Genomic DNA, 26,294 nt, shown 5'->3' on the forward strand with positions numbered 1-26,294 from the left:
TGATTTGTTCCTCGTGTAGTCTACGCTCTCATGATGGTACTCTGTCTTTACTGTTTAAATTACAAAGATTGTGAGATTTATGTAATGCCCCTTCTTCTTTGTGTTTGTTTTTCCTTCTTTCTGGTTGTTGATATGTACCCTCTATGAGAGTTTTGTATTGTGCAATTTGTTAATAAAAAAAAATAAAAAAAAGTGGTATGGGGGGGAAAGTTTTTTTTTTTTTTCAGGGGCAACTGCCACTCAGTGCCACCCTCTTGGAACCGCCACTGTCAGTGAAACTAACACGGCCGAATAAACTCCAAAATAAACATCTGGCGCAGTGAGGGTTAAAATTTCGTTCCTTGGACCCAAGTTTTGATCATATCGCTTAGTCACCGCCGTTAACCGGGGAGAAGCAGCGCCTCCCGGAGTCCTCACCGATTGGTTGCAGAGCTTCTCGGGGCTCGCCTTCCACAGACCGTCCTCAGCCCAGGGCGGGGCTGAATCCACGAAACTGAATTCTACAACCGGGCACGGCAGAAGGGGAACTCAACCCCGTCCTGTCGCTTCCATGGAGCAGCGTGGAAAAGCTCTGCGCGCGTAGCACCGGACCGGACAGCGGCTGTGGTCAGGATTTATCCATTTGGACCCAAAAGGAGAGAAACGCGTTTCTGTTAGTGGTGCGCAGCAGTTAAAGATGATGTGACAAACCCAGATCTTGCTGCCCGCAGTGGAAGTGGGGGGGAAAAAAAGAGGAGACACCCTATAAAAATCACTCCTGGAGATCAACCGAGCTGCTCGTTCTGAGGGTAAGTGGTTTCATCTCGGCTGTCTCCAATGGTCGCTCACGCGGAAGAGGCGCCTGAACGCGTCGTGACCGAGGAGGAAACGAGCTGCACGAGACGAATGAATTAACCGGTCAGCACGCGAGTGCGTGGGGTTCAGGTGGCACCTTGTGGACACGGAGTTCTGGGGCATGTGTCTGTCTGCAGAGCTGTCATCGTGACAGTGGCTCATTTAAAGTGCCCACGCGCCGCGGTGACTAATTATGGGTCCACCTTAAGGCCCAGTTTATTAAAAAAAGTGTCAAGATAGAGATGTTCCCGTGGAGTTAGTAGGATGTGAAATGCCATAAAAAAAAATAATAATAATTGGGGATTATGTTTTTTATACTCACATTTGGTCAAAAATCAGTTTCTCTCATCATGATCCCAAAGTCTGATGTTCAATCCAAACTGATAAGAAAGTTTTCGCTTCAGTCTGAGTTTGAGGGGGGAAATAAGAATATATTTGTGTCGAGTAACCGCACAAAACCTTTTACAGTTTCAGTATGACCTCACTTATCTTTGTCATTTCCTCCCACCCCTGCTCTTCTGGTTTTTGCTCGTCAGGAGCATCCTTCGCTGGAAGTGAGTCAGTATCAGCATCTCATTCTGGACTCATCTAAACTTCAACAACAGTAAAGTTACTTATTTATTCTGACATAAATACACAAGAGGAAGAACATTTGCCAAGTCCCTTCTCGTCTCGAAACAAGAGGTCGTTTGTCTGTGTGTTTCTGGAGATTTTAATAAAACTTGCAGAAAATAATCACTGGATGCAGTCGATTTGACAGATAATGTCCTAAAGATAGATCTACAAGCACTAACAGTCTGTACAAAATCTTTGTTTTAAATGTCATTCACTATTTGGAGTCAACTGTCTGTTAGCGAAATATCCCATCAGCCATTGGATGGATTTTAATGAAACTTTCAGGAAACCGTCATATATCGTGCTTCTACAACTGTTTACATTTTGGGAGCAGCACAGTTCAAGATGGCCACCACAGCTAATCAACATTTGCAAACACAAAAACAGCTGTACCTCGGTTGGTTTTCTAGATGTTGGGTTAAGAGTTAAAGTGGTAGCGGCTGAGAGTCGTTCCCAACACGTACTCTGATCGTGACGTCATGAGTGTGCGTAATTTTCAAATTTCAACCAAAACGGCTACAACTCTTTCAATTTCAACACGAGATGATCTTAGTCTAGGTCAGGACTTTGATTTGCCCTTTGATTTTTTGTATTAATATTGTTTTTTTTTGTTGTTGTTTTGCGCTAACGCATACTGTGAGTCAAACTGAGTCATGGTAGAAAATCACGATTGTCTAAAATGGACTCACCAGAGGTCAAATGTTTCACGATGACAGCACAAGCCGGCCTGCATATTAACAAACGGCTCCCTTGTTGACAAGTTAAACGCATCACCGCCCTGCGATACCTGGGCAGACTGAAGTGAAACTGTAGACGTACTGTATTGGAAACTGCTGACTTATGTTGGCAGACAGAACGCAGGAGCACATGGCCCAGTTTGTGTGCCCAGTGTTCCTGAAACATTATCACATGGAGGGATCATAGCTTGGGGTGATGTAATCGCACCAATAAAGCAAGGCCCCCCGACGTGTGATGGCGACACTCGTGCTCATTTTCTGTATCGGCTCCAACTGGACTCCAGAGAGAATATTGCCAAAGCTCATGCTTAACGTTTGGACTCATCTATAATGTCGTGAGGCATGGAGGGACCCAGGAGTCGGTTCGCTAAAGAAGGTTTATAACCTTTATTGATTTATTTGAGCTTTTCAGAGCGCTGTTGAGCAGACCACGCTGTAGTCATGCCTGCGTGACTCGTCTGTCTCAGTCTGGCCAAGTCCTGCGAATTCTTCATGGTGCTGCCTTCAATAGCCACAGTGCTCAGCGTTGTCACCTTTCATTTGTTGCCCTTCATTCAGAACCATCCGCCGCTATGAAAGAGCACTACACATTATTTAGTTCACAGCTGGGATGCTTGATCAGGCAGTGCAGTTTTCAGTGGGACTGAAAAGCAAATATGGATTGAACAATAAGCCTTCACAGACCTGTTCTCGAACTTGGGCGTACCCTCTCAGATTCTTGGTCGTTTTCTTCAGTTTGCCAGGCCAGAGCTCTGTCTTGAGTTCATAAGTGAGCGTCTCTGGGCTTGAACAGTTCCATGTGTGCAGAGCACATGACCCTCTTTGTAACTTCAGGCTGTTTTGCCCCCAAACACATCTGCATCACGGGTTCATAACTTGCTCGCTCGAGACTTTATTTTAGCAGGCAAGCTGAAGCTTAAATTTATTTCTGACCTGCTGAAATTGATTCTTAGAATTCGCTTCAAGAATACATGGACAGCACATGACGTGTTTACTATCATTGAAATGGGTGTGTATATTTAGCGAGTTCACTATTGATGAGGTCTTTTCTTCTTTCGGCTGCTCCCTTCCTAAGGGATTGCCACAGCGAGCGAATTCATACAAAGACTTGGCAATTGTTTTTACTCCAGATGTCCTTCCTGATGTAACCACAGATCACAGAGCTACCACAGCCCACATGTGTGGAACAGAGGGCTGCCATTCAAGGCATGCGGGGAGAAGCTGGGATGTATGAAGGGCTTTGCTCAATGGTCCAGACTGGGGCGAGTAAGGATGAAGGCAGGTGCGCTTCAACTTTCCTGCCCACATTTGTGTTGCCAAATCAGGGATTTGGACCGGTGACCTTCCAGTCACAGGCTCGCCCTCTCTTTACGTGCTTTTTGTTTGCATTTGTCAGCATTCCTCCAAGGAACGCTAGACTAAGCCTGTCGGGATAAACCACAAATCAGTTAATCGCATGATAAATGAAAATGATCAACCTCGTTTTCATTTATCGGCTTTGTTTCTTCGTGTCTCTCTCTTTCTACTGAAGACATTGGATGATAAAAAGCTCAACTCCGGTGCTCTTCACTGACCCCTCCCTTTCTCTTCTCTTTAAAATCCGTTTTAACCGTCCAAAATCACGTTTTTGGATCGTTAAAAGCAGCTAAGCTGAGAAGCTAAGCTAACAGGCCGACCTCTGGGAAAAAAAAACTCCGTCTTGTCAAAGCTCCAAAATTCACAGTTGAAACCCATGTCTTCATGCAAAAAGTTGTTTTTCTCTGCAAAAAGAAACCGAGAACTTGTTTACTGATTTTTTTTTTTTTTTTATTTATTTTTTTTTATTTTTTATTAGAAGCTTTGTGTGAGAAATGCTATGCTAAAGAGCTCAAAACACACCGAGCGTCCACCATTTTGAGAACCGCAAAAAAGGAAAGCGAGACAGCCCATGTCACGTCATGGGGCCTCCATACCATTTTTCTTAAAGAGACACTGCTCGCTCCCTCACTATCCATCCTTCGGTTCAAACAGTCTTATACTGCCATCCGGTGGTCAAAAAAGGTACTACGCTCAAAATAAAATTAACCAATCATCTTAAATTTGACAGTAATTACTAATTATTGTCAAGTTTCAAACAATATTATCGTTTATCGCAATAATTTCTGAGACAATGAATCGCCCAGCAATATTTGTTATCGTGTCAGGCCTACGCTAGAGCTTAATATAATTTATTTAAGACGCTGTCTTATTAGTTAAATTAATAAGACTGTATATTATTTCTGTTTTGCATCTTATTTTTTACTCCCTTAAAATAAAAAAAAATCCAAGCATGCCAGCGATAATTGACCCTGTGACTGAATAGCATTGATCAAAACTGTAAAAGGTTTAGACAGTGTCTGCTTTGTGTTGAAACAGCTACAGTTAATATTTGTCTCCGGGGCGGACTTGCAAACGCCTGGCATGGCGACACTACCTGCAGCAGTTAAACATGAAAACCAACCCGTTCTTCCACTTGAGAAACAATTTTGAATGCATTCCTGCATGGTAGATTAGTTACAAATGATCTTAACAATGGCGCTCCAACAGACACATCAGGTATGTCTAATGGAGAGAAGCCCCAACGGCAGCGTTTGATCGAGCTCTCGCTGCTACTCGCTCGGCTTGTTTGCCTTTGATGTGGTCACAATTTTGACAAAGCTGTCAAAAAAAAAAAAAAAAAGAACAGATTTCTTTTTTAATTCCATGTCAAAATTTAAGGTTTGTGGAAGAGAAAAGGAAATGGGTTGTCTCCTGTGTCTGTTGTGTACTTTTAAAGAGAGAATGTGAGCAGATTCTTTTTAACTTGTTTGTAGAATATAGAAAACACTAAAAATACAGTATATTGCTTAATGCAAATTAATACACAATAAGATACTTGTACAGTAGTTAATACAGTAGCAAGAAACTGAATAAAGTTGACATGTTGCATCCAGTCGTACCGATTCGGTAACACCTTTATGGTTGCAGCAGTAACTATGACAATGATGTCACTTGTGATGTAATGCAACAGCAAGACTATTTCAGGTCTACCTCTAAGCCTCCATCTGCCGGTGTGCCACACTGCCCTTCTCTCAGCACCTCATCTGTCGTGAGCTGGACAGCCATACGTGAACCAGCATTCACAGAATCACTGGAAACCTTTCATGCACAGGTTCGAAAGGAAAGTTGTAGATGGAAAATTCATGTTGGTGTTTAAACCAAGCCAACATTTAGCTATATATATATGAACAGATTTAATTTGGGATTGGTTGTGCTCTCACTGACATGGTGTCTAGTTTTTAACTCTCCTGGTAAAGCTCATTTTCAGAGCTGTGGGAATACAGAGTTTATTTTCCCAGCAGGCCAGAGAACTGGCATGGACATTCAGCAGTGGTTTTGTGAACTTTGACCTTCTTTTGAGTGGAAAGACCTCAAGAGTTGCATACTACAACTAAATCAATCTATACCTGATGCTTTGAGACAGAAATATACACCAGGTATGACACAAATCCACAAAAGAGACAAAAGTTAATAGTTTTAACAATTCAAAGCTCAATTGTTATGAGAAACAAGTGCAGTTTTATTTTTTAGATTTGGGCTTTTTTTGCATAGAATAATGTAGAAAAGAAAATTAGTCATGGCATAAGGCCTGTCACAACAAACAATAAATCAGTTAATCGCATGATAAATGAAAATTATCAACCTCATTTTCATTTAATGGCCTTATCATTTATTCATGTCTCTTTCTTTCTACTGAAAACACGGCTCAACTCCGGTGCTCTTCACTGACCCTTCCCTTTCTCGTTTCACTTTAAAATCTATTTTAACCATTTAAAATTGCGCCTTTGTATCGGTAAAAGCAGCTAAGCTGAGAAACTAAGCTACGAGCTAAGCTAACAGGCCGACCTCAGGGAAAAAACCTCTGTCTCGTTAAAGCTCCAAAATTCACGGTTGAAACCCGTGCCTTTGCGTAAAAAGTTGTTTTTCTCTGCAAAAAGAAGCTGAGAACTTGTTTACTGATTTTTTTTATTTTTATTAAAAGCTTTCTGTGAAAAATGCTATGCTAAAGAGCTCAATCCACACCGAGCGTCCACCATTTTGAGAAATGAATAAAAGGAAAGCGAGACAGCCCATGTCACGTCAGGGGGCCTACATACCATTTTTCTTAAAGAGAAACGCCGCTCGCTCCCTCACTATCCATCCTTCGGTTCAAACAGTCTTATACTGCCATCCGGTGGTCAAAAAAGGTACTACTCACAAAAATTAACCAACATTTCTTCTTAGGGCAGCTGTGGCTGAGTGGTTAGAGCAGTCGTTCTCCAATGCAAGAGTTGGGGGGTTTGTATCCACCAGCTGTCACATGCCAAAGTGTCCCACTGAACCCCTCATTGCCTCCGATGTGTGTCCCATCGGTGTAGGAATGTGATAACGCACTGATTAGTCTCTTTAGAATGATTTGTTCAATTAGCTTTGTAGAGATCTAGTAGAGTGCTGTATGAATGGGTAAACGAGGACACAGCTTGTAGCTTAAAGCGCTTTGAGTATCTTGATCAGATAGAAAGGCGCTATACAAGTACAGTCCATTTACCATTTACCATTCTTAAATTTGACAATAATTATTATTAGAATTATTGTCAAATTTCAAACAATATTATCATTTATCACAATAATTTCTGAGACAATTAATCGCCCAGCAAAATTTTGTTATCGTAACAGGCCTACTAAGACCACTTTGCTCTGGTGGCCATTTTAAACCAGATCATCTACAAAAGTTAATGGGTTGTATAGTTGCTCATCCAGTGCTTACTTTCTGAGTTTCATGAAAATATGTTCAGTGATACATTTCACTATCAGTAAAGACAAATTAACACATCAATGGACAAAACCATGATCGCGCCACCCTTGCCTTCAGTTGCAGACAATAAGTAAATTAATTCAGAACTTGTTTATTCCTCTGGTTGTTGCATTTCTCTCTTGTTGCAGTAGAAGTTTGTGCTTACTATCCCTTGTCAGTCCCGAAGGCCAGCTCAAGCTAACATACCCCAGCTTTGATACAACGGCAACAAGAGGGCTGTTTTAAATAGGATAGCCCTCCCTTCTGTAAGCACTCCCCCAGCACCCCTTCCTTCTCTCCCAGCCCTCTATCTTTGGAACAGTCAGTTGTCATACCCAGAGGCTCAGTCTGGATCCTCATTGTGTACCAGACTGCTAAACTTAAGTGGGCTGTTCTCTGAATGGAAGTTCAAATATAGTTATAAAGGGAGAGTTTCATCAGTCCCATTGACGTCCACCATAACTTACTCCAGCTGCTTTTCCAGAAATAAGGGCATGTTTTGGGCTCTTGTGACTTTTCTTTTATATATGTATTTTAGCAGAAGCAGATCTAGCTGTAAATGCTCATTACTTTTCACTTAAACTTGCATCTAGGAAAAAAGAAACTGGCTGGGAATCACCAAAATGTGCTCGAGGTGCATTTTCCCCCCATGTTCTTTTACACAAGTATGTAGGAATGTTTTTATTGTAGCCGTCAGAGGAAGTGTAAGGCATCCAGCCAAACACAATCGACACGTTTGGATGCACCTCACCATCCAATCCTCTGCTTGCTTTGTCTCCGACTACTCCGCTTCCTAGCGTTTCCAAATTTTCCCTACTTGTGCCAGCTGAAGGAGCTCGTAATCCTGTGAGCTAGGGGAAAGGAAATAAAGCTCGTCGTTTATGGGGCACAAATGATCACGCCCAGTTATAACAAATTCATGTCTGTGTAAGCCCATTGTGATGGAACGTGCGCTCAGAAAAAAAAGGCCAAAATAAAGTTGAACACTTTATAAATCAAAATTAATCATCCTTGTAACAATTAAGAGTTTAAACAAGCTCTAAGGATTTTTTTCCCTTCTGGTTTTAAAGACGTCATCCTTTTTAGTCAGAGTAAAAGGAAGTGCACTTGACGTTGATTCAGTAGTTTTAGAAATACTATAGATGATTGAGAATCCATACTTGGGCATTTTATTCACTTTGCTAATTTTGTCTGCTAGCCAACATTTAACGAAGGTATTCGTTAGGGTTGTCAAGCCATAAACAAGCGTTCCTACATGTGTGCACTTTGGCCTTAGGGGAAAAAATTACTCCAGTTCCTTGGGAAAAAGAGTGTGTATGTGATTTTTCTTCTGTTACATCAGTTTTGAGTGGGCCTTCCTCTTACTGGGACAGTGACTGTCCCAATGGACCTGCCCCTGTCTTCCTTGTTTTCCGGTTCTTTTGTCAGGAGTTTTCCACAGATCTGTTGTCTCTGGTGTATGGCTTCAGTCTTCCTTCTTCCCCAACCTTCAGTAAGGGGTTTTAAAGGCTCTGAGCACAAACCAAACAAACAACAACTTTACCACAACCCCTAAATTTCTTTAAACATAACCATGTTGATAACTTATCAAGATTTTTGACAAAATGCAAAGAATTGGCTAATTTTAAATTGAAAGAATAGTTTAAAGCATTGGTTCTCAAATTGTGGCCATCTGACCGTCATCATTTGATTGTTATACAAGGTGATTGATTGTTTTGGACAGGTGGGCTCTGGTTGCATGTGCTAATAGCCTGCTTCTGAGATTTCAACAGGAGGTTGGCTTGAAACACAACAATGAAAGCTACCTATGGGACAGATCTGATTGGTTGGTCGCATGCATGACGAAGTCTTCCGGATGGGAGACGAAACGTTTCTCACTTAAAGAAACTGGTCCAGATGACGTGATTTAACCTTTTTGTTCCAATGTAGACTTTTTTTAAACCCTTGTCTTCTGAAAAATGGAGTGGATCATGATTAATCCACATTCAAGTGACTTCCTTTAAGGCCCAGCGTATAGTCTCTTTAGGGGCTGCGCTAAAGTTGCAAAACGGCAAATCTATTTCATTCAAGTTATCTCAAATGTGTATGTTTATTGCGGAGCAGAGGAAGAACCAAGACCACTGTGTTTTTGGTGCTGTCTTCATTACTAAATGCACGCACTCATTTTATCTTAAACCGCACCGTTCAAGCAGGTTAAATGTGGGGGTTTGTTTTAACTTCACTGATTGAAGCAGTTTGGCGTAGGGAGTCAAAGACAAGGCACAGGTTGATGGATGTCAACAAAGATCCCCTCTTTGTTCAGCCCAGAAGTCCAACTGTGAAAATTAATACATGTATTAAGTTTATTTACCAGTCAAAGCATCTTAAGGGTTGTGAATAATATCCCTAGTATTGGACCTTGGGTTTGTCAGGTGTTTTTACTTTTATCATTGCACAGTATTACCCTTAGAGTGACTTTGTTGAAGAATTAAGATAAAGATGAAGAAGTGAGTTTGGTTTTGAGGTTATGTGTTCATGCATGAAGCCATCTCACCTTTGCTTGTTTATGTCACTTACTCGATATGAGGTTTTAATACAAAATGTCATGGTGGTACTTGGAGAGCTTAGTAGTTTCTGTGGTGGTACTTTAAACATGTGGTACTAAGGTCAAGGTTTCTTTATTGTCATTCGCATCATATGTGGTACATGTGATCTAATGAAATTGTGTACACAGGGTCAAAAAATACAATAAACATATAAATTGTAAAAGAAAAACAGTAATAAGATCCAAGATATGAACTAAGAAACATGCTAATACACTAAGCACTAACAGTACCAAAACAATACGCCAAACAACAGCAGCACGAACATGAGTCTGTGTGAGCAGATGAGTACAAATGAATATTACTACTAAACCACCGGTTTAAAGTATTTGTTCCCAGGACAGTAATCAGTGCTTGTGTACTGTCTCGATTTGGCACCAAAGCCCAGACGCCACCTCACATGTTCCTCCATCATTGCTTCTCCAGTTTAAGTTCAAGTTTTCTGCCAAAAAGCTTTGTGGCATTTGCTTCACACCCAGAACTTTTATTTTCCTGTGAACTGAAAATGTTGGGAACTACATCAGAGGCGCGTTGAATAGTTCTATCTGTTCATTTTTCATTTAACAGTCGACGCAGACGGCATACAGTGGTTGATTTGCATGTGACGGATTTGTGCGATCCCAACACACACAGCTGGTGAAAACGGAGCACACACTTTGAATATGGACTTATCTGTCGCTGAAATCATGCCCCTGCCAGACACAACTTTGCAAGACTTAATTTAATGATAGCTTGGTGCTTCTCTTGCTTTTCTTTTACCCACACATTTCCCTGTACTGATAAGAGCTTTACATAAGGAGCTTATTAAACCTGCTGGATGTGGACGAAGAATTATTTTCCCTCCTATTCCAAAGGGGTGGTCTGAAGATTAAATATGTCTTGGCTACTGTTATCACTATAAAATAAAATATAATCTTCCTATCTGCAAAGAATTAAGTTTGTGCTTTGTATACTTACGAACGCCCAATGTCGGTTATAAATTATCAGAAATGTGTTTGGTGACAGTAACAGTTTGTTATGCTATGTAACTTAAATTGTGCGTAAATGAAAGCTCATTCAGGAAATCGTGGATGCGTATGTTCACACCCCACTCCAGTAAATGTCCGAGGATGTCTTTTCACCCTGCAGTGGTAATAATCAATGCAGCCAAGCACTACAACCTGTTTGTAAAATGCTGAAGAAAGCATTTTCCTAAATTAAATTGAATGCATCCGTTTTAAGTGCTTGTTTTTGCAAGTTTATAAAGATTGCATTGTTTAAAAGATCGACAGAGCAAAAAAATTATTAAATATTTATGAAAATTTGGAGTTAATCTTTAAAATCTATACTGAATAAATGGATTAGAGTGCCAGAAGTGTCAGTCCCATACAAGATGGCCGACATAGCTAAGCAACCTTAGCAAGTAGCTTTGACTCTGCCAATTTTTTACAGAAACTAAACAAAAATGTGTTGTGGCAGTAGCAGATATTCATTCCCACAATGCACCCTGAACATTAACGCATCTCACTAGATCTCACAGCACTGCAGGAGAGAGTGCATGCGATCATTTAAGACGTTTGCAGAGCAATAATTTTAAGAGAAAGCAAAATATCTTTGTGTTTTTGAGGTCCTGTGGCTTTAATGCAGAGGTTCTCTTTTAGAAAAGCTGGATCTTGGCTGAGTGTGATCTTTTAATTTTTTAATGAACTCTCTTTTCTGCTTCCCTTTGAAGAGTCCCTCACAACACTATTTGACTTTCAAAAGTTTTGTGTCACCTGGGATAAGAACTAATTTCTCCTGCCTCCATCCATTGCTAATTCCCATTCTTTCTCTGCTACAGGCCACACTTCATCACCTCTTTTTAATAGACAGCTTGACTGTTACATTGAAAGCTCCACTTGCTTTTTACAGGTGAAGACTGAGCCGGCTTGCCTCAGAGAAGGCCTAGTACTTTTGCACAGCAGTCACGTAGACAGTATCATGGCCAAGGATGGGATGTGTATGTTTACTCGTGCTGTGTGGATGTGTTCCTGTTCATGTGAGCAAATGCATGTTGTTTCCGTGGTTGTGATGACCGGACACCAAGAAATGCACCCGGTCTGCAGCATGTTTCCTGCCTTCATTTACACATCGCCCCACCTCTGCTCTGCATTTCCTTCCTTCCAGGGCTCCCCAGTAAAACAAGCAGTAACTTGACCTCTTCATGCTGGTGGTCTCCCACACAGGATATGACATGGTCTGATAGGGGTCCTTTGTAAGCTATTTTTAATCCTATTGATTGATTAGGTAGTAGACATGCTTTTGATAAACGTGCAGACGGTGTACCTTTCAGCAGCATCCACACCCGCATAATGTTTCTGCTAAACCATAATTAAACAAACTTATCCAGAGGAATTTTCTCAGCTGGCAATTTGCTTAGTCCACCATTTTCATTGATGGAGGAAGAAAAACTTGAGTCTGCTCTTGCTTTTTTTTTTACTATGATCAGGCTGCACAATGACCCTTTTTCAGGCCGGACCACACCAGTCAAAACAATGAAGCCTATTGTAGGCTTGATTCAGGCTGATATCATGCTGGAAACTATTTAGATGGGGATCACATGTAGTCAAGACATGCTCTTTAAAAGACTCTCCACTTACTCATTTAACAAGAGAATGGCAAGCCTTGTATAGACAAATGCTTATATAAGTCTATGGACACATTTTGGAGAAATGAAACTTGCAAATTACATGACTTTCATCCCTTTGCTGTTCAAAACAGCTGATCTGTCTATTGAAGATGGAGCAACAACCAGGGTCATGTGGGTTTAAGGAATTGGATTGACGATATTAGTATTTAACCACTGATGTTAACCCATTTTGTTTGTTAACAAAATATCTCATGAATTAAATTTTGTTTGCATACTGTACAACTAATTAACTTTTGCATTCAACCCAGTTCAAGTTGACCTCCACAGCTAATTGACCTTAACCAACACAAAACTGTCTATACCTCAGTGAGTTTTACAGATACTGAGCTAAAATCTGATGTTTCAGTAATTCCATTCAAAAAGTGAAACTTGTATATTATATTCATTCATTACACACAGACTGATATATTTCAACTGTTTATTTTTTTTATGTTGGTAATTATAACTAACAACTAATGAAAACCCCAAATTCAGTATCTCAGAAAATTAGAATATTACTTAAGACCAATAAAAAAGGATTTTTAGAAATGTTGGCCAACTGAAAAGTATGAACATGAAAAGTATGAGCATGTGCAGCACTCAATACTTAGTTGGGGCTCCTTTTGCCTGGATTACTGCAGCAATGTAGTGGAGCGGTGGCGCAGAGGTTAGAAGATGGGCTTGTGATTGGAAAGTCGCAGGTTCGCCTCCCGGTACCGTCAACATCAAAATGTGGGTGGAAAAGGGGAAACACTCACACCTCCCTCCACCCTCATTCGCCCCGCCCCGGGCCCCTGAGCAAGGCCCTTAACCCCCACCATCTGCTCCCTAAACAGGTCTCTCTTGAAAATGAGTTATCATAGCTCAGTGAGACTACCTGTATAAATAAAGGGTAAATGGAAGGAAAAAAAAGTGGTGTGGCATGGATTCAATCAGTCTGAGCCCAGGTTGATCTGATAGTGGCCTTCAGCTCTTCTGAATTGTTGGGTCTGGTGTATCACATCTTCCTCTTCGCAATACCTCATAGATTTTCTATGGGGTTAAGGTCAGGCGAGTTTGCTGGCCAATTAAGAACAGGGACACCATGGTCCTTAAAACCGGTACTGGTAGCTTTGACACTGTGTGCAGGTACCAAGTCCTGTTGGAAAAGGACATTTGAATCTCCATAAAGTTGGTCAGCAGCAGGAAGCAGGAAGTGCTCTAAAACTTCCTGGCAGACGGCTGTGTTGACCTTGGACCTCAGAAAACACAGTGGATCAACACCAGCAGATGACATGGCACCCCAAATCATCACCAACTGTGGAAACTTGACACTGGACCTCAAGCAACATGGATTCTGTGCCTCTTCTCTCTTCCTTCAGACTCTGGGACCTTGAGTTCCAAAGGAAATGCAAAATTAATTTTTATCAGAGAACAGAACTTTGGACCACTCAGCAGCAGTCCCAGGTGAGACACTTCTGATGCTGTCTCTTGTTCAAGAGTGGCTTGACACAAGGACTATGACAACTGAAACCCATGTCTTGCATATGTCTGTGCGTGGTGATTCTTGAAGCACCGACTTCAGCAGCAGTCCACTCTTTGTGAATCGCCCCCACATTTTGGAATGGATTTAGTTTCACAATCCTCTCCAGGGTGCGGTTATCCCTATTGCTTGTACATTTTTTTTCTACCACATCTTTTCCTTCCCTTCACCTCTCTATTAATGTACTTGGACACAGAGCTCTGTGAACAGCCAGCCTCTTTAGCAATGACCTTTTGTCTCTTACCCTCCTTGTGTAAGGTGTCATTGGTCATCTTTTGGACAACTGTCAAGTCAGCCTACAGAACCAGACTGAGAGACCATTTAAAGGCCTTTGCAGGTGTTTTGAGTTAATTCGCTGATAAGAGTGTGGCACCAGGTGTCTTCAATATTGAACCTTTTCCCAATATTCTAATTTTCTGAGTTACTGAAATTGGGGTTCTCATTAGTTGTCAGTTATAATCATCAACATTAAAAGAAATAAACATTTGAAATATATCAGTCTGTGTGTAATTAATATACAAGTGTCACTTTTTGAATGGAATTACTGATATAAATCAACTTTTTTACGACATTCTAATTTTATGACCAGCACCTGTACTTCAAAAACTAACAGATCATGTGAAATATTGCACAAGATTGCACATATTACTATTCTGAAGGTTTGATCACAATGGCTACAACTTTGTAATTTCTCAACATAAGATGAGCTGAGCTTAAAACTCTGGCATGAAAAGCAGCGGGCGATATGCATTCATTCCTTCAAGGAACACTTTGCTTTTAATGATGATGTAGTTCTGCTTTGTTTAATTAAAAAGTAGCATGGCAGTGATAGTACTTTTATAGATGGGAGAAGTGGTTTTCAGTTTTATACAACAGCTATTGTAAAACTGCTTTAAAAACAAATTGAATGCAATTCAGTCATAATTTGAAATAAAAGGACATTACCTCATGCCTGTTTTGTTAAATCTTTGACATTTTTTTGACCTTATGAGCTGAATGAGCTTATGGGAAATTAAACTGGACATTCCTCTGTTTTAAACATCTCCCCATGGACAGTTGAGGTCTTCAACAGTATCACGGTCTCGTTGAATTTCATTAAGTGCTCTCACTACATAATTTGTCCATACTGGCTTTGTGATAAAGTGTGAAGTTATGCAGTTAATGGTAGCAGCTGCTTGCAGGCTACAGCTGGAGATTTGGTAAGTTGATGATAAGCGTCTATACTGTAAACAAATAAGTTTCGCTTTTAGCGTCTGACATGTAAGTAATACTAACCAGTTATCAACCATTTAAACCCAGACTGTTTCTGTGTGCTGATTTATCTGGGTGGTACCAGATCTAACTGAAACGGTCTCAAAAAGTGCACACAGCCATTATTTTTGTTGTAACGTACCATATCTTGACCAGCGTGGTGTGCGTATATATAGCCCACCCACGGTGAGGGAGTCTTTGCTGTCATCTGCTTCCTGAAGATTAGAAACACCAACACAGTTCTGCAACGAGACGTTATTCAGATATACCCAGTGAGTCTGACTTTTCCACTTAAAGTCTTTGCTATCTTGTGAAGTGAGCCGAAACAGGCTTGTTGTGGTACAAAAGGAATGCCTTAGCTAAATACCACGTGCGGCTATCTGTATAGCTCCAGTAAGATGGGAGCTGTAAATAATTTACCTGTGCAGAATGATTAAAAAATTTAAAAGCTGAATTAGCTGCATACAGTATGTAAAAATTCTTCTTTACAGGAAAAAAGAAGAACCTTGTACTAAGCAGAGGTAAAGGAGCGCGCGGGGATATCTGTTGGTAAACATATTGAAGTAATTACGTTTTCTATCTGGGTTTCTGTGCAGTGCCACATACATTGCCACTCCTTCATATTGATTTCCTGTGCAGGATATTACTGCACAGTGAAAGGCTGGGTCTTAAGCTGATAAAATAATGGAGCCTGATTTTCTGGCTCCTGCTCTTTTTTTTGGGGCCTGGCAATGCGTACAGCAGAGAAGGGAAGGGGTGCACGCGGTGCGATGGCAAATACAGATGGTGTTCGCTTCTTTCACAGAGATCAGTAAACACATCTACTTCTATAATGCTGGCTTCATAAGTGCAGCTTTTGAGAAGCGTAGTCTTGTTTTTGTCTGAGAACGGCTCACCACACGGATATAACACACGAGGATGTTTTTTATGGTGGGTTCACTTTCATCTAAATGTGCATTAGCTTCTCAGTTCTATAAATAAAGCCCAAGCATGCAGACTGCTGTTAAGAAGCCATTTATACTTTTATAACCTATTTATATTTTTGGCTCATAGTAAACAGTTATGATTGTGAGGGAGCCTGGTATTTGCCTGGTTTCAAATATGTCACTCAACACTGGAACCACTGCTGCCTATACGGTTACATTTGCATTGTTAAAATAATCAAGACTAAGGGCTGCAAGCCAGAGCTGTAAAAACTGCCATGAGAAAATCCATAAGCTGCTCCACCCTTCTGGGTCGGGCATGTTTTCAGTGCCCACCATCCACATCGCCAGTTGCAGCAGCTTCGCCCGCCCACCCTGCATGCCCCTTGGTGAGCTGTGACACTTGATCTTGGGGTCAGCTGCGATGGATATTTCTGCCGTCTCTGTGTATTTTTTTGATGTTGTAAGGGCTGGTTTGGTGTGACAGACTGTCACATGTCACAAGGGTCAGTTTAGATGACTGCTGCTTTCACTGACACACAGTTTCATTTCAGTTTGTGGCTTATGGCTGTGTTTTGCAACATTTTCTTTTATTTGTCATAAAATGAAAGAGGGTATGCTTATTTTTTAGGCGTATTTTTCATATTTAAAGTTTCATATATGTGTGCGGCTATGTGTTATATATGCTATATATGCTACATATGATATACATATATATATAAAAAAAAAAATATATATATATATACTATGTGTGCTGCTGTTCGGTGTATTGTTTTAATGCTATTTTATGCTGCTAGTGCTTAGTGTATTTTTATTAATGTTTTTCTTAGTTCATATCTTACATCTTATTACCGTTTTTCTTTTACATTTTAATACTTTTGTTGGATGTAACTGGGACCCTGTATACATAATTTTGTTCCACCACATGGGGTACATGTGGTGGAATGACAAATAAAGAACCTTGAATCATATGTTAAGTATTTACTAAAGAGGTGAAACAATAATGGCGAGCTCTATTTTAAATTATATCATATTTTAGAATTATGTGTGTAAGTCGGCAATAATATTTGTGGAAGTTCCTGGCTTCTGGTTATGCTTTTAAACACATTTAGGTTTTAGTTCTTGTCTATGTTCTATGTTTCTGTTCCACTTACTGACATGAAATATCTGTAGCTTTGTAGATTCATCAGTTTTTTACCATTGTTGGAAAAACGATGTGCTAAATAAAGATCAAAAGCTTTCTGCTGTAGCTAATGTGCACATGGACCTCAAAGGTAGAAACCATGGCTGCAGTTTTGTAGTAATTTACTTCCAGCTATTCATTTATAAGATGTAATCAAAAGTTTCTGCTTATCAATATGATTAAAGGTTGACTGCTATTAACTTTAAGCTGATTCAGTTCAATTCAGTTTGTTTATATAGTGTCAATTCATAGCAAAACTCATCTCAAGGCACTATACTATTAAAAAAACCAAAGTCCAAATCCTAAGTCCAGTTCAGATCCAGATTCAAATCCAATCAGACAATTCTGTTCCTATTATACAACAGTACATTATGAAATGCCCATTAGTAAAAAGTTGTCTCACCAGCCATACGGAGCTAGCACAGAGGCTCTTTTAACAGGACGAAACCTTTAGCAGAACCAGACTCAAAATTGAGTTTGAGGACAGAAAAAGAGAATCGGATAAAAACAGAAGGGTTGGTTCAGGTGTAGTTTCTATGGTAAGAAAAATAAGAAAAACGATAATGACAGCAATCATTGCAAATACAAACAATGGGAGTCGAGGCTGTAAAGACAGGGGCAGAGTGAGGAAATGTGGTCAGCATGTGCTCCAGCAGTCTTTGCCTATATCTTCTCAGGGATAGCTCAGGAAACCCAAATCAACCCTGACTATAGGATTTTATTTTATTTTTTTACAAAAAAAAGTCTTAAGCCCAATAAAACAATGTCGGCCTCATGAACAGTAACTAGAAATTGGTTCCACACAAGTGGAGCCTGAGCTCTGTTCCCATTCTGCTTAGAAGCTCTAAAGGAACCACAAGTAAACCTGAAGTGCTCTGTTAGAAAAAATATGGAACAATAAGATCATATTGTTCCATATTTTCATTGAATCGAGATCACTGTCATTTGTGACAGATAACTGGTTCCGCCTTGTTTAGATGTCAGTTTACCATCATTACCAGGATCCGTTGTGGGTCTTGGAAGCGTGCTTCAACTTCCCTTAAAGAAATCTTTGCTTCTCATTTGAGGTCTGAGATTCGATGAGCTCAGAGCCTTCCTTTTTTATTTGCTGTATTGTCTCTGCTCCTCTCACAGCTGACCTACAAGGACCTGTGTCTCTCAACGATGAGACACAAGAGACATTCAGTTTTTTAAGACATGGATTGACTATTTGTGTGTTACTGGTCAAAGGTAGGAAAAGAGGATCTTTTAGCAGATGATGATGATGATGATGATGGTCTTTGGCTTCTGAACCCCTTTGGTACTATAGCCACTATGATTTAAGTAGCTCTGCAGCTTCTTCTTCTTTGCTCCTTAGCTGAAGTGTTTTGCCGTCACTCTCTGATCAATAGCCCAAATCAAAGCACATCCAAATGATTTGTCCCGTCTGTTGCCCCCCCGAGTTGTTGCTTCTAGGCGTTGAGTGACAGTTATTTTTATTCTTGTGGCAGCTTTAAGGCTTTAATTCCAATTTATGGAGATTTTCTTTTACTTTTTCTTTTTTTAATGTTTGGACAACTTAAAGCCTTTGTGAAACCACCACTTGGACAATATCAAGGATTTCATATTATTATTACAACAACTATCCCCACAAAATATAATAAAAAAACAAAAAAATTAAACGGTCTTTCAAAAATGTTAGTAATATTTTATAGACTTTTTTTTTTTTTTTTGTAAGTTGGAAGAACTATTTTATTGCTTAAAGGAACAAAGTTCATATGCGCAATAATTTTTAGTTTGATTTGAAAAATACAAAAAGTAATAAATGTTGGGATCCCGGTTTCCCTCCATTGTTTTCACTGTGAAGCCTTGCCTCCAGCTTGGAGTGCAGCATAAAAGACAGCAGAACATTCTGAAGAATGACTAACTATTAAAGTATGTGGACAACCTACGGTGGCCTGTTTGCACCATTTAAGTTTTGTGTCTTAATCTATTTGTCAGTCTGAACTGTGGATATATTACACAACTGTTAAAACACAACTTTAAATAGGTCGGTGTGTAGGCAACAAGAAGGGAAAAAGAAATGGCAGCAACACAAGAAAACCGAAAATGAAAAACAGGAACAGGGGCCTAACGCCAGGAAGTACTGCATCTCCGAAGAATAATGTCTCGCTACATATATTAACAAGTCATCCATCCAGAGTTTGCATGCTAATCAGGCTTTCTTTCTTTCTTTTGGCCATCTTGGCTCAACGATTGCCTCTGCAAGCAAACAGTGCCCTACTTGGCTAGCTACCATGAGCTCTGTCAACCTTGATGATGCAGCTCTCTCAGCAAGCATTCCCTGCACTGAGCCTGCCTCCGGTGGAGTAACACACAGCAGCAGCGCACGCACCCAGCAACCAGCAACCAGCAACCAGCCAGCTCCTGTCCATAACAGCTTGGCTGCATGTGGTTTCCAGCGCTGCCATTTTAGCGTAGTTCTGTTGCAGCTGGAGATGCTGTGGAATGTGGAAATGACAGGCGCTGAGATTATAAATGGCCTTGATAAAGATTTGAAAAATGCAGAAATATTTCTCAAGACTATCTTCATCAGATTTTATTTGTTAATATTTTATTATTCTGATAAAATGGCTCCGTCCTCATCAGCACCAAGCTTATTCTTTTCAGCTTTTCAGTGTGTTAAATGTCACGCTTTGAACTGTATTCATGAAGATTGACTTCAATTTCAGTGGCAACATAGACCTCTGGTAACATAATCTAACATCTTTTCCTTGACTGAAGCATTTGCTAAGTACTAACATGAAAGAATGGCACAGAAAACTTCATTATCTCCTGAAGGTGAAGGTGGAGCGACAGCGTTTGTCTGTCTGTACCATCATCAAAATATGTTATGAATTTTTTTTTTTCCCCCTCCTTTCGGCTGCTCCATTCTTTAGGGGTCGCCACAGTGAGCAAACTCGCACAAGAATTTGTTTTGCACTGAATACCCTTCCTGATGCTACCACAGCCCTCTGTGTGGAGCAGGCGGCTCCCATTTAGGTGGGGTAATGCCTTGCTCAAGAGCCCAGAGTGGGACAAACGGGAGTGGAAGCAGGTGTGGGTGCTTCACCTTCTCCACTCACATTTTGATGTTAAAGTCAGCAAAGGGATTTGAACTGGTGACCTTCCAGTCACAAGTTTTTGTCACTAACCTCTGCGCAACCACATCCCTGTGTCATGAATTATTTAAAATAAAATAAGATAGGACTTTATTGATCCCACAGGATAAGGGATTTTATTGAAACTCTCTGATTATTAGCTATTCATCCACAACTGTTAAACTTTTGGAGTCAACCCAATTCAAGTTGGTCACCACAGCTAACCAACATTAGCTTACATACATGTATTAATGGCTATACCTCAGTGATTTTTACTGATATTGATCTAAAACTTTTTTTGTGGTAGTAGCTGACAGTCAGTCATTCACAACACATTGCCAAGCACAGGTCATGCAAGCTCTTGCTAGATATTGCAATATTTCATGAGATTACACGTATTGTTTTCAAGGTTAGCTCAAAATAGCTTTGTCATTTTGCATCATATGATGGTCTTAGTTTAAAACTCTGTCAGAAAAGACAACAGGCGATATGCATTCAATCAAGGAATTGTATGACGAATAAAATGTAATAGGCTGTGGCTCCGCAGACAGAATTAAAGTACTGGTAAAGCCTGTCAGCTCCAGTCACTGTGTCCCATTTGCTATTCCTGCACCTGCAGAGATGTCGGCGTGTCTTTTGTTTTCATGTCTTTCCTGCCTAGTGTGTCCTGGAGAGGCCCCAGAACGAAAAGCAATACAAGCAGGGGTAGTCATGGGTCTCGTGATCTAGTGGGAGGTGTTCGCTTCTTACACAGAGCAGGAAGCCAGTCTTGAAAGACTTGACGCTTTGCTACGGATGTGGGTGGTTTCCACTTTTCATGTGAATCCTAATGTAAAACAAACCTTCTTGAGAAAATAGATGAAGACGAGGTATTTGTTTGAGGCCTCGCATCAGCACAGGGAATGTGAACAATGTGGGAAACTATTGCACACATCAAATTGTTGCCATAACACCCAAAGGACAAACACCTTGAGAGTAAGATAAGACATTGAGAATTCACTAAGCAACAAATATGTATAATTATACGACTTGTGTGCTATGTCTCACCAAGCCACTTCTATTATTTTGTCTTTTATTCTAACATAAAGCTAGATAACACGCTGCATCAGGAAAGAGCTAATCCTTCAGTCTGGATATTTGCCAAAGGCTAGATTCACGGCTTCTTCCCCAAGGGTATCTGCTTCTGAAGGACTTCCTGCCCATAATAGTGAGGTTTTCTCAGACAGGGACCAGCCTTGAGTCCAACACTCTCAAAGCTGTGATTTGCAGCATTCAAAGAGAGAAGCGTGGAAAGCGCTCAGAGCCGTGCTCACGTTTTGAGTGATGGCTGCATCGACTGTTCCAGCTAAACTCCTCCTCAGACACGAGTTTCAGGAAAATGCCAGTTTTATTGCCGTGTTGACTTTGGATCAGAACAAGAGAGAAAGAAAAGAGAGCGACTTCCAAGGCACTTGGCACTGCTGTCTGTTGAACGTGGGAGGTTTACCTTGGGCTGTCACCAAATGCTCTTACTGGCCAGCAGTGGAACCATAACAATAGCTGCATGGTTATAATAATGCTTCGATGTCAGGCTTTACTGGCATTTTTTTTTTCATTTGCAATGTTGAGAATGCACTACTATACTAGGTTTGCAATACTTGTTAAGTCACTTTTAGTTAAGGGGTGTATCCTGCTACTTTACATACTTGGTGTCAAATGTTTTTAAAAGAATTTGTGTGGGTTTAGTTTCTCTTGCTAGTTAACAGCAGATATTTCTGTCAGACTGTACTTATCCGCAAATAAAAGAGCAACAATGACATGTGAGACTGGGGCCAGAAAAAAAGCCTAAAGCACTAAGAGAACCTCAATGAAAGAGCGGTTTACTTCCACCAAACCATCTACATTATCTGGAGGGAAAATCCACAAGCACAATATTCAGAGTTGAAACAGGAGAAGCTTGGTGTGCGTTTGCGACTTGAGTCTCATCCTGTTTCATTTTTCAAATTTCAATTTGATTCAATTCGATGCTCTCTCCCCTCCTACAAAATCTGCTCTATTATCAGAGGTCCTGCTGTTTGAACTCATGGCAAAAGTAATTAAATGTTGCCTGAAGCAAGATGGAGTTGTTGCAACAATAAATCACGTTGAAGATGTGATACTGGGGACACATTTACGTTTCCTTAATGTTGCTAACTGATCACTGTGAGACACGATATCTTTGATGTTTCTTCTTAGAAAAAAAAATGGTTATGAATAAACTTATTTATTTCATTTAGGCATTAATAACCACAAATCCCACTGAGTATGCAGTATAGAGCAAAGGGAGAAAGAATAAAGAATGAAACTGCATGACGCTTGCCTCATCATGGTTGGTTATTTTATTGACATCTCATTCATTTTTAAAAATCTTTTTAACAGTTTGTAAAACTTTCCCTTTGTCATAATATAACAGCTATCCCAGTGTTATTTACCTCAGTAGGCTTGTAACCGAGAAGTACCTGTCAGGGTGACTTAGACCATTTTCAATCGTTACCACAGTGGTTATGACGCCTGCTGACCTCTGTGTGAGGTTTTTCTTCCGCCTCTGCTGAGATCCACTGACAACACTTCCCGTCATCACATGGACTAAAACAGAAGCCTGTGGTGCGTTGAAATGCCAATGTGAAACAGATGTTGTCACTAAATGCCTTGGATTTATTTATTTTTTTACAAAGAGCTTGAGCTGTAGCAAGAGAAGTGAGGCGGTGACTTGGTGAAAATTGCTGGTGTTACGATGTTTGTGACAATATTCCTGTAAGACCTTTAAATTTATTGGTATTTTGGTATGTAAAACATATGCTAATCATTTGGTTTTAAAGACAAACCTGTCAGGAAGCAACCCTAAAGAAGCGAAGTTGTTGGCACAACAAACTACAGGGCTGTGGTTACAGGCAGACTGTTTGATGCTGAGGCTTACGTGCACCTTCTGTGGTCCACGGGCCTCATCATGGGAATGCACACACACTGTCTGATAGATGTCTGCTAAAAGCAGAGCTACGTTAAACCACCAACAGGAATTAAGAATGATTTGAAATAAGAATTAAGGGATTATGGTTAAGACTGCAAACTTCCTCTCTCTCCAATGCAACTACAAATAGCTTTAAAAAACTCTACTATTTCTGGGAGGTAGTTAACAGCTGTAGATTATTCTCATCCGTTTGCTAACTAGTGAGCAGAAATCTGTGTATGTTTAATTCAAATAGGGGCCTTAGCACTGACTTGTGAAACAGTTTTGCACCACAAAGCCAGCTCTAAGTCTGATTGTGCTTTTATTGTTTCCTAACATTGCACTTTATTAATAGAACATATTTATTCATCTGTATCTGTGCAGCTGGAAGGCCTGGGGTGAGACAGAGACGATGGCTGAACCACGGCGGGAAAGCACCAGCAGCCTACAGAGGAAGAAGCCTCCCTGGCTCCGACTGGACATTCCCACGGCTCAGATGTCACTAGACGAGCCTCCTACTTTTGTTCAGGTGCTCTCTCTTACCGAGTGCTTTTCCTCAAATTTATCACCCTTGTCATTTACTGTATGGCATGATTTGTGTTCACGTATAATGCATCTTTTTCTGTGTAGCCGGTGAAAAGGCAAGGGTTCCTTCGCAGTATCAGTATGCCAGTAGAGACTTCATATCTCCAGTCTCCACCGCGAGAGGTGTTTGACACCCGGCGGCCTGCCTTTCATCGTCAGTCATCCATTACACAGACGATAAAGAGGTAAGAGGCAATAATAAGACACTTGAGGTATTAAATAACAAGTCACATACTCACTGTAAGGTTAAGTTCTGCTCGATGTCATTAATCAATAAAGATACACACAGATTACCATGCAAATGTTGTTGAGAGCAGGTACCATACCATACCATGCCACTTTATTTATAAAGGTAGGAGTAGACCTGTCGCGATAAATCAATTAATCGCATGATAACTGAAAATTATCAACCTCATTTTCATTTATCGTCTTTATCGTTTCTTCGTGTCTCTCTCTTTCTACTGAAGACACTGGATGACAAAAGGCTCAACTCTGGTGCTCTTCACTGACCCCTCCCTTTCTCTTTTCTCTTTAAAATCTGTTTTAACTGTCCCAAATCGCATTTTTGTATTGTTAAAAGCAGCTAAGCTGAGAAGCTAAGCTACGAGCTAAGCTAACAGGCTGACCTCGGGGGGGAGGAACACCCCCGTCTTGTCGAAGCTCCAAAATTCACGGTTGAAACCCGTGCCTTTGTGTAAAAAGTTGTTTTCCTCTGCAAAAAGAAGCTGAGAACTTGTTTACTGATTTTTAATTTTTTTAATGAAAAGCTTTGTGTGAAAAATGCTATGTTAAAGAGCTCAACCCACACTGAGCGTCCGCCATTTGAGATCCGAATAAAAGGAAAGAGAGACAGCCCATGTCACGTCAAGGGGCCTCCCTCCCATTTTACTTAAAGAGACACACTGCTCGCTCCCTCACTATCTGTCCTTCGGTTCAAATGGTCTTATACTGCCATTCAGTGGTCAAAAAAGGTACTACACTCTAACCAAATTTACCAATAATTAATAATAACCAAAAATTCAAACAATATTATCATTTATCGCAATAATTTCTGAGACAATTAATTGCCCAGCAAAATTTGTTATCGTGACAGGCCTAGGTAGGAGCAAAATTTGAAAATTGTGTTAAATCATCAATAAATCTTCGAGATTCATGAGTTAAGCCAACAGTGCTTGCAACATGTCCTTAAGCATATAAAAATAACTCTTCAACTACTGCAGTGTTGTCTTTCTTACCTTTTTCCAAATTTCACACTTTGCAATTAACATTTTTTTCTGCAATCTAAGTAGTTTTTTTGGGCCTAAATAAACACAAAAAGCTTAACTATCTGCTTTGCTCTTTCTGCATGAAGATGGCTACAACACTGTCCTGCTGCATTTTTCTTGGTCACTTCCTGTTTTTTGTCTTTTGTTTTTTCCCTTCTTCTTTCCTCTGTCCCTTCTTGCCACCTTCCTGCCCTGTCCTGCCTGGGTCACAGCAGCAGGAGAGTGCACTTTGAAAGGATTAACACTGTGCCTGTTAAGGGGCACCGAGCTGCCCGCCGCAGCATCAGGAAACACCATTCTCTCTCCAGAACTCTGCTCAGGTATGATAGGAAGTGCCGTACACCACGAGTAAATAGGAACCTGTTCTTTTCTCATTTACTGGATGCTGATTCTCTTGCTACTACATATATTTTCTTCTTTTTAAATGAGTCATAAAGGTCTGAAGCACATTCATTCAGAGTTACTATAATGAGTCATCCTGTAGTTGGAGGGGCCACTGAGTTTTCCACAACTTTGTACAACAGAACCCACCACAGCTGCTTTGTAATGATGCTTCTGTGAACCAGCCTTTGAAGGACCGTGCACCAGATCTATTAGATAAGGTTAGGCATGATGGCTAATCGAACTCACTGGAACAAGTCATATCTCTGCAAGAAAAGACACAAAGTCCTATGTTAGCTTCTTGGTTATGGCGCTGATGGATATTTTCAAAGCTGAGAGGCTTGTACCATTCATTGTGCAGCTTGTAATTAGTGAAGAAATGGCTAGCTTGCCTGAGTTTTCCTTTGAAGAATGTTTCAACTTCCACTTCCTGGCCTTGGGGAGCAGTAACTTTGTTTGCTCTGGTGCTCATTAGGCCTCCACTTCAACAGAGTTATGGTGCGCACATACATGACGGTTTTATTTATTTTTTTTAGAATGTACTATAAAGTGCAAAAGGACACAAATAAAAAGTTAATTGGATTTTCTGTCTGCTGGTGCCAGCTGAGAACAGGGGAAACTGGTATTTATTTGCAGCAACAGAAATTTACTAATCCCTCTTTTATTCTTATTTCTTTCTATAAGCAGGAATTCACTGTGTGTGAATGTGCTTGGACTTAAACATGCCTAGACTTGTTTCCCTCACTCTGCCCACCACTTGGACCACAGTACAGAGCTTTTTTTACAGCTTGGGGAGTGTGGTTTTATTTGTAACCCTTCTCTCTCTCTCACTCTCTTACACGCTCTGTCTCTCT

The 26,294-nt window shown here is 40.5% G+C and overlaps 1 protein-coding gene across 1 annotated transcript in view; it reads left to right on the plus strand.

Moving 5' to 3' along the window:
• The first annotated feature begins 443 nt into the window (after window positions 1-443).
• LOC119421774 (inactive rhomboid protein 1) overlaps window positions 444-26,294 on the plus strand; it is a 952,927-nt gene continuing 927,076 nt past the window's right edge. Inside the window, exons 1-4 of the mRNA XM_037689133.1 lie at window positions 444-788; window positions 23,594-23,738; window positions 23,840-23,979; window positions 25,272-25,379. Of these exons, the coding sequence (XP_037545061.1) occupies window positions 23,622-23,738; window positions 23,840-23,979; window positions 25,272-25,379 (365 nt within the window). The 5' untranslated portion in view covers window positions 444-788; window positions 23,594-23,621. The remainder of the gene's footprint in view (window positions 789-23,593; window positions 23,739-23,839; window positions 23,980-25,271; window positions 25,380-26,294) is intronic.

Source organism: Nematolebias whitei, chromosome 15, assembly GCF_014905685.2.
Source record: "Nematolebias whitei isolate Nwh7 chromosome 15, NemWhi1, whole genome shotgun sequence".
Taxonomy (NCBI): domain Eukaryota; kingdom Metazoa; phylum Chordata; class Actinopteri; order Cyprinodontiformes; family Rivulidae; genus Nematolebias; species Nematolebias whitei.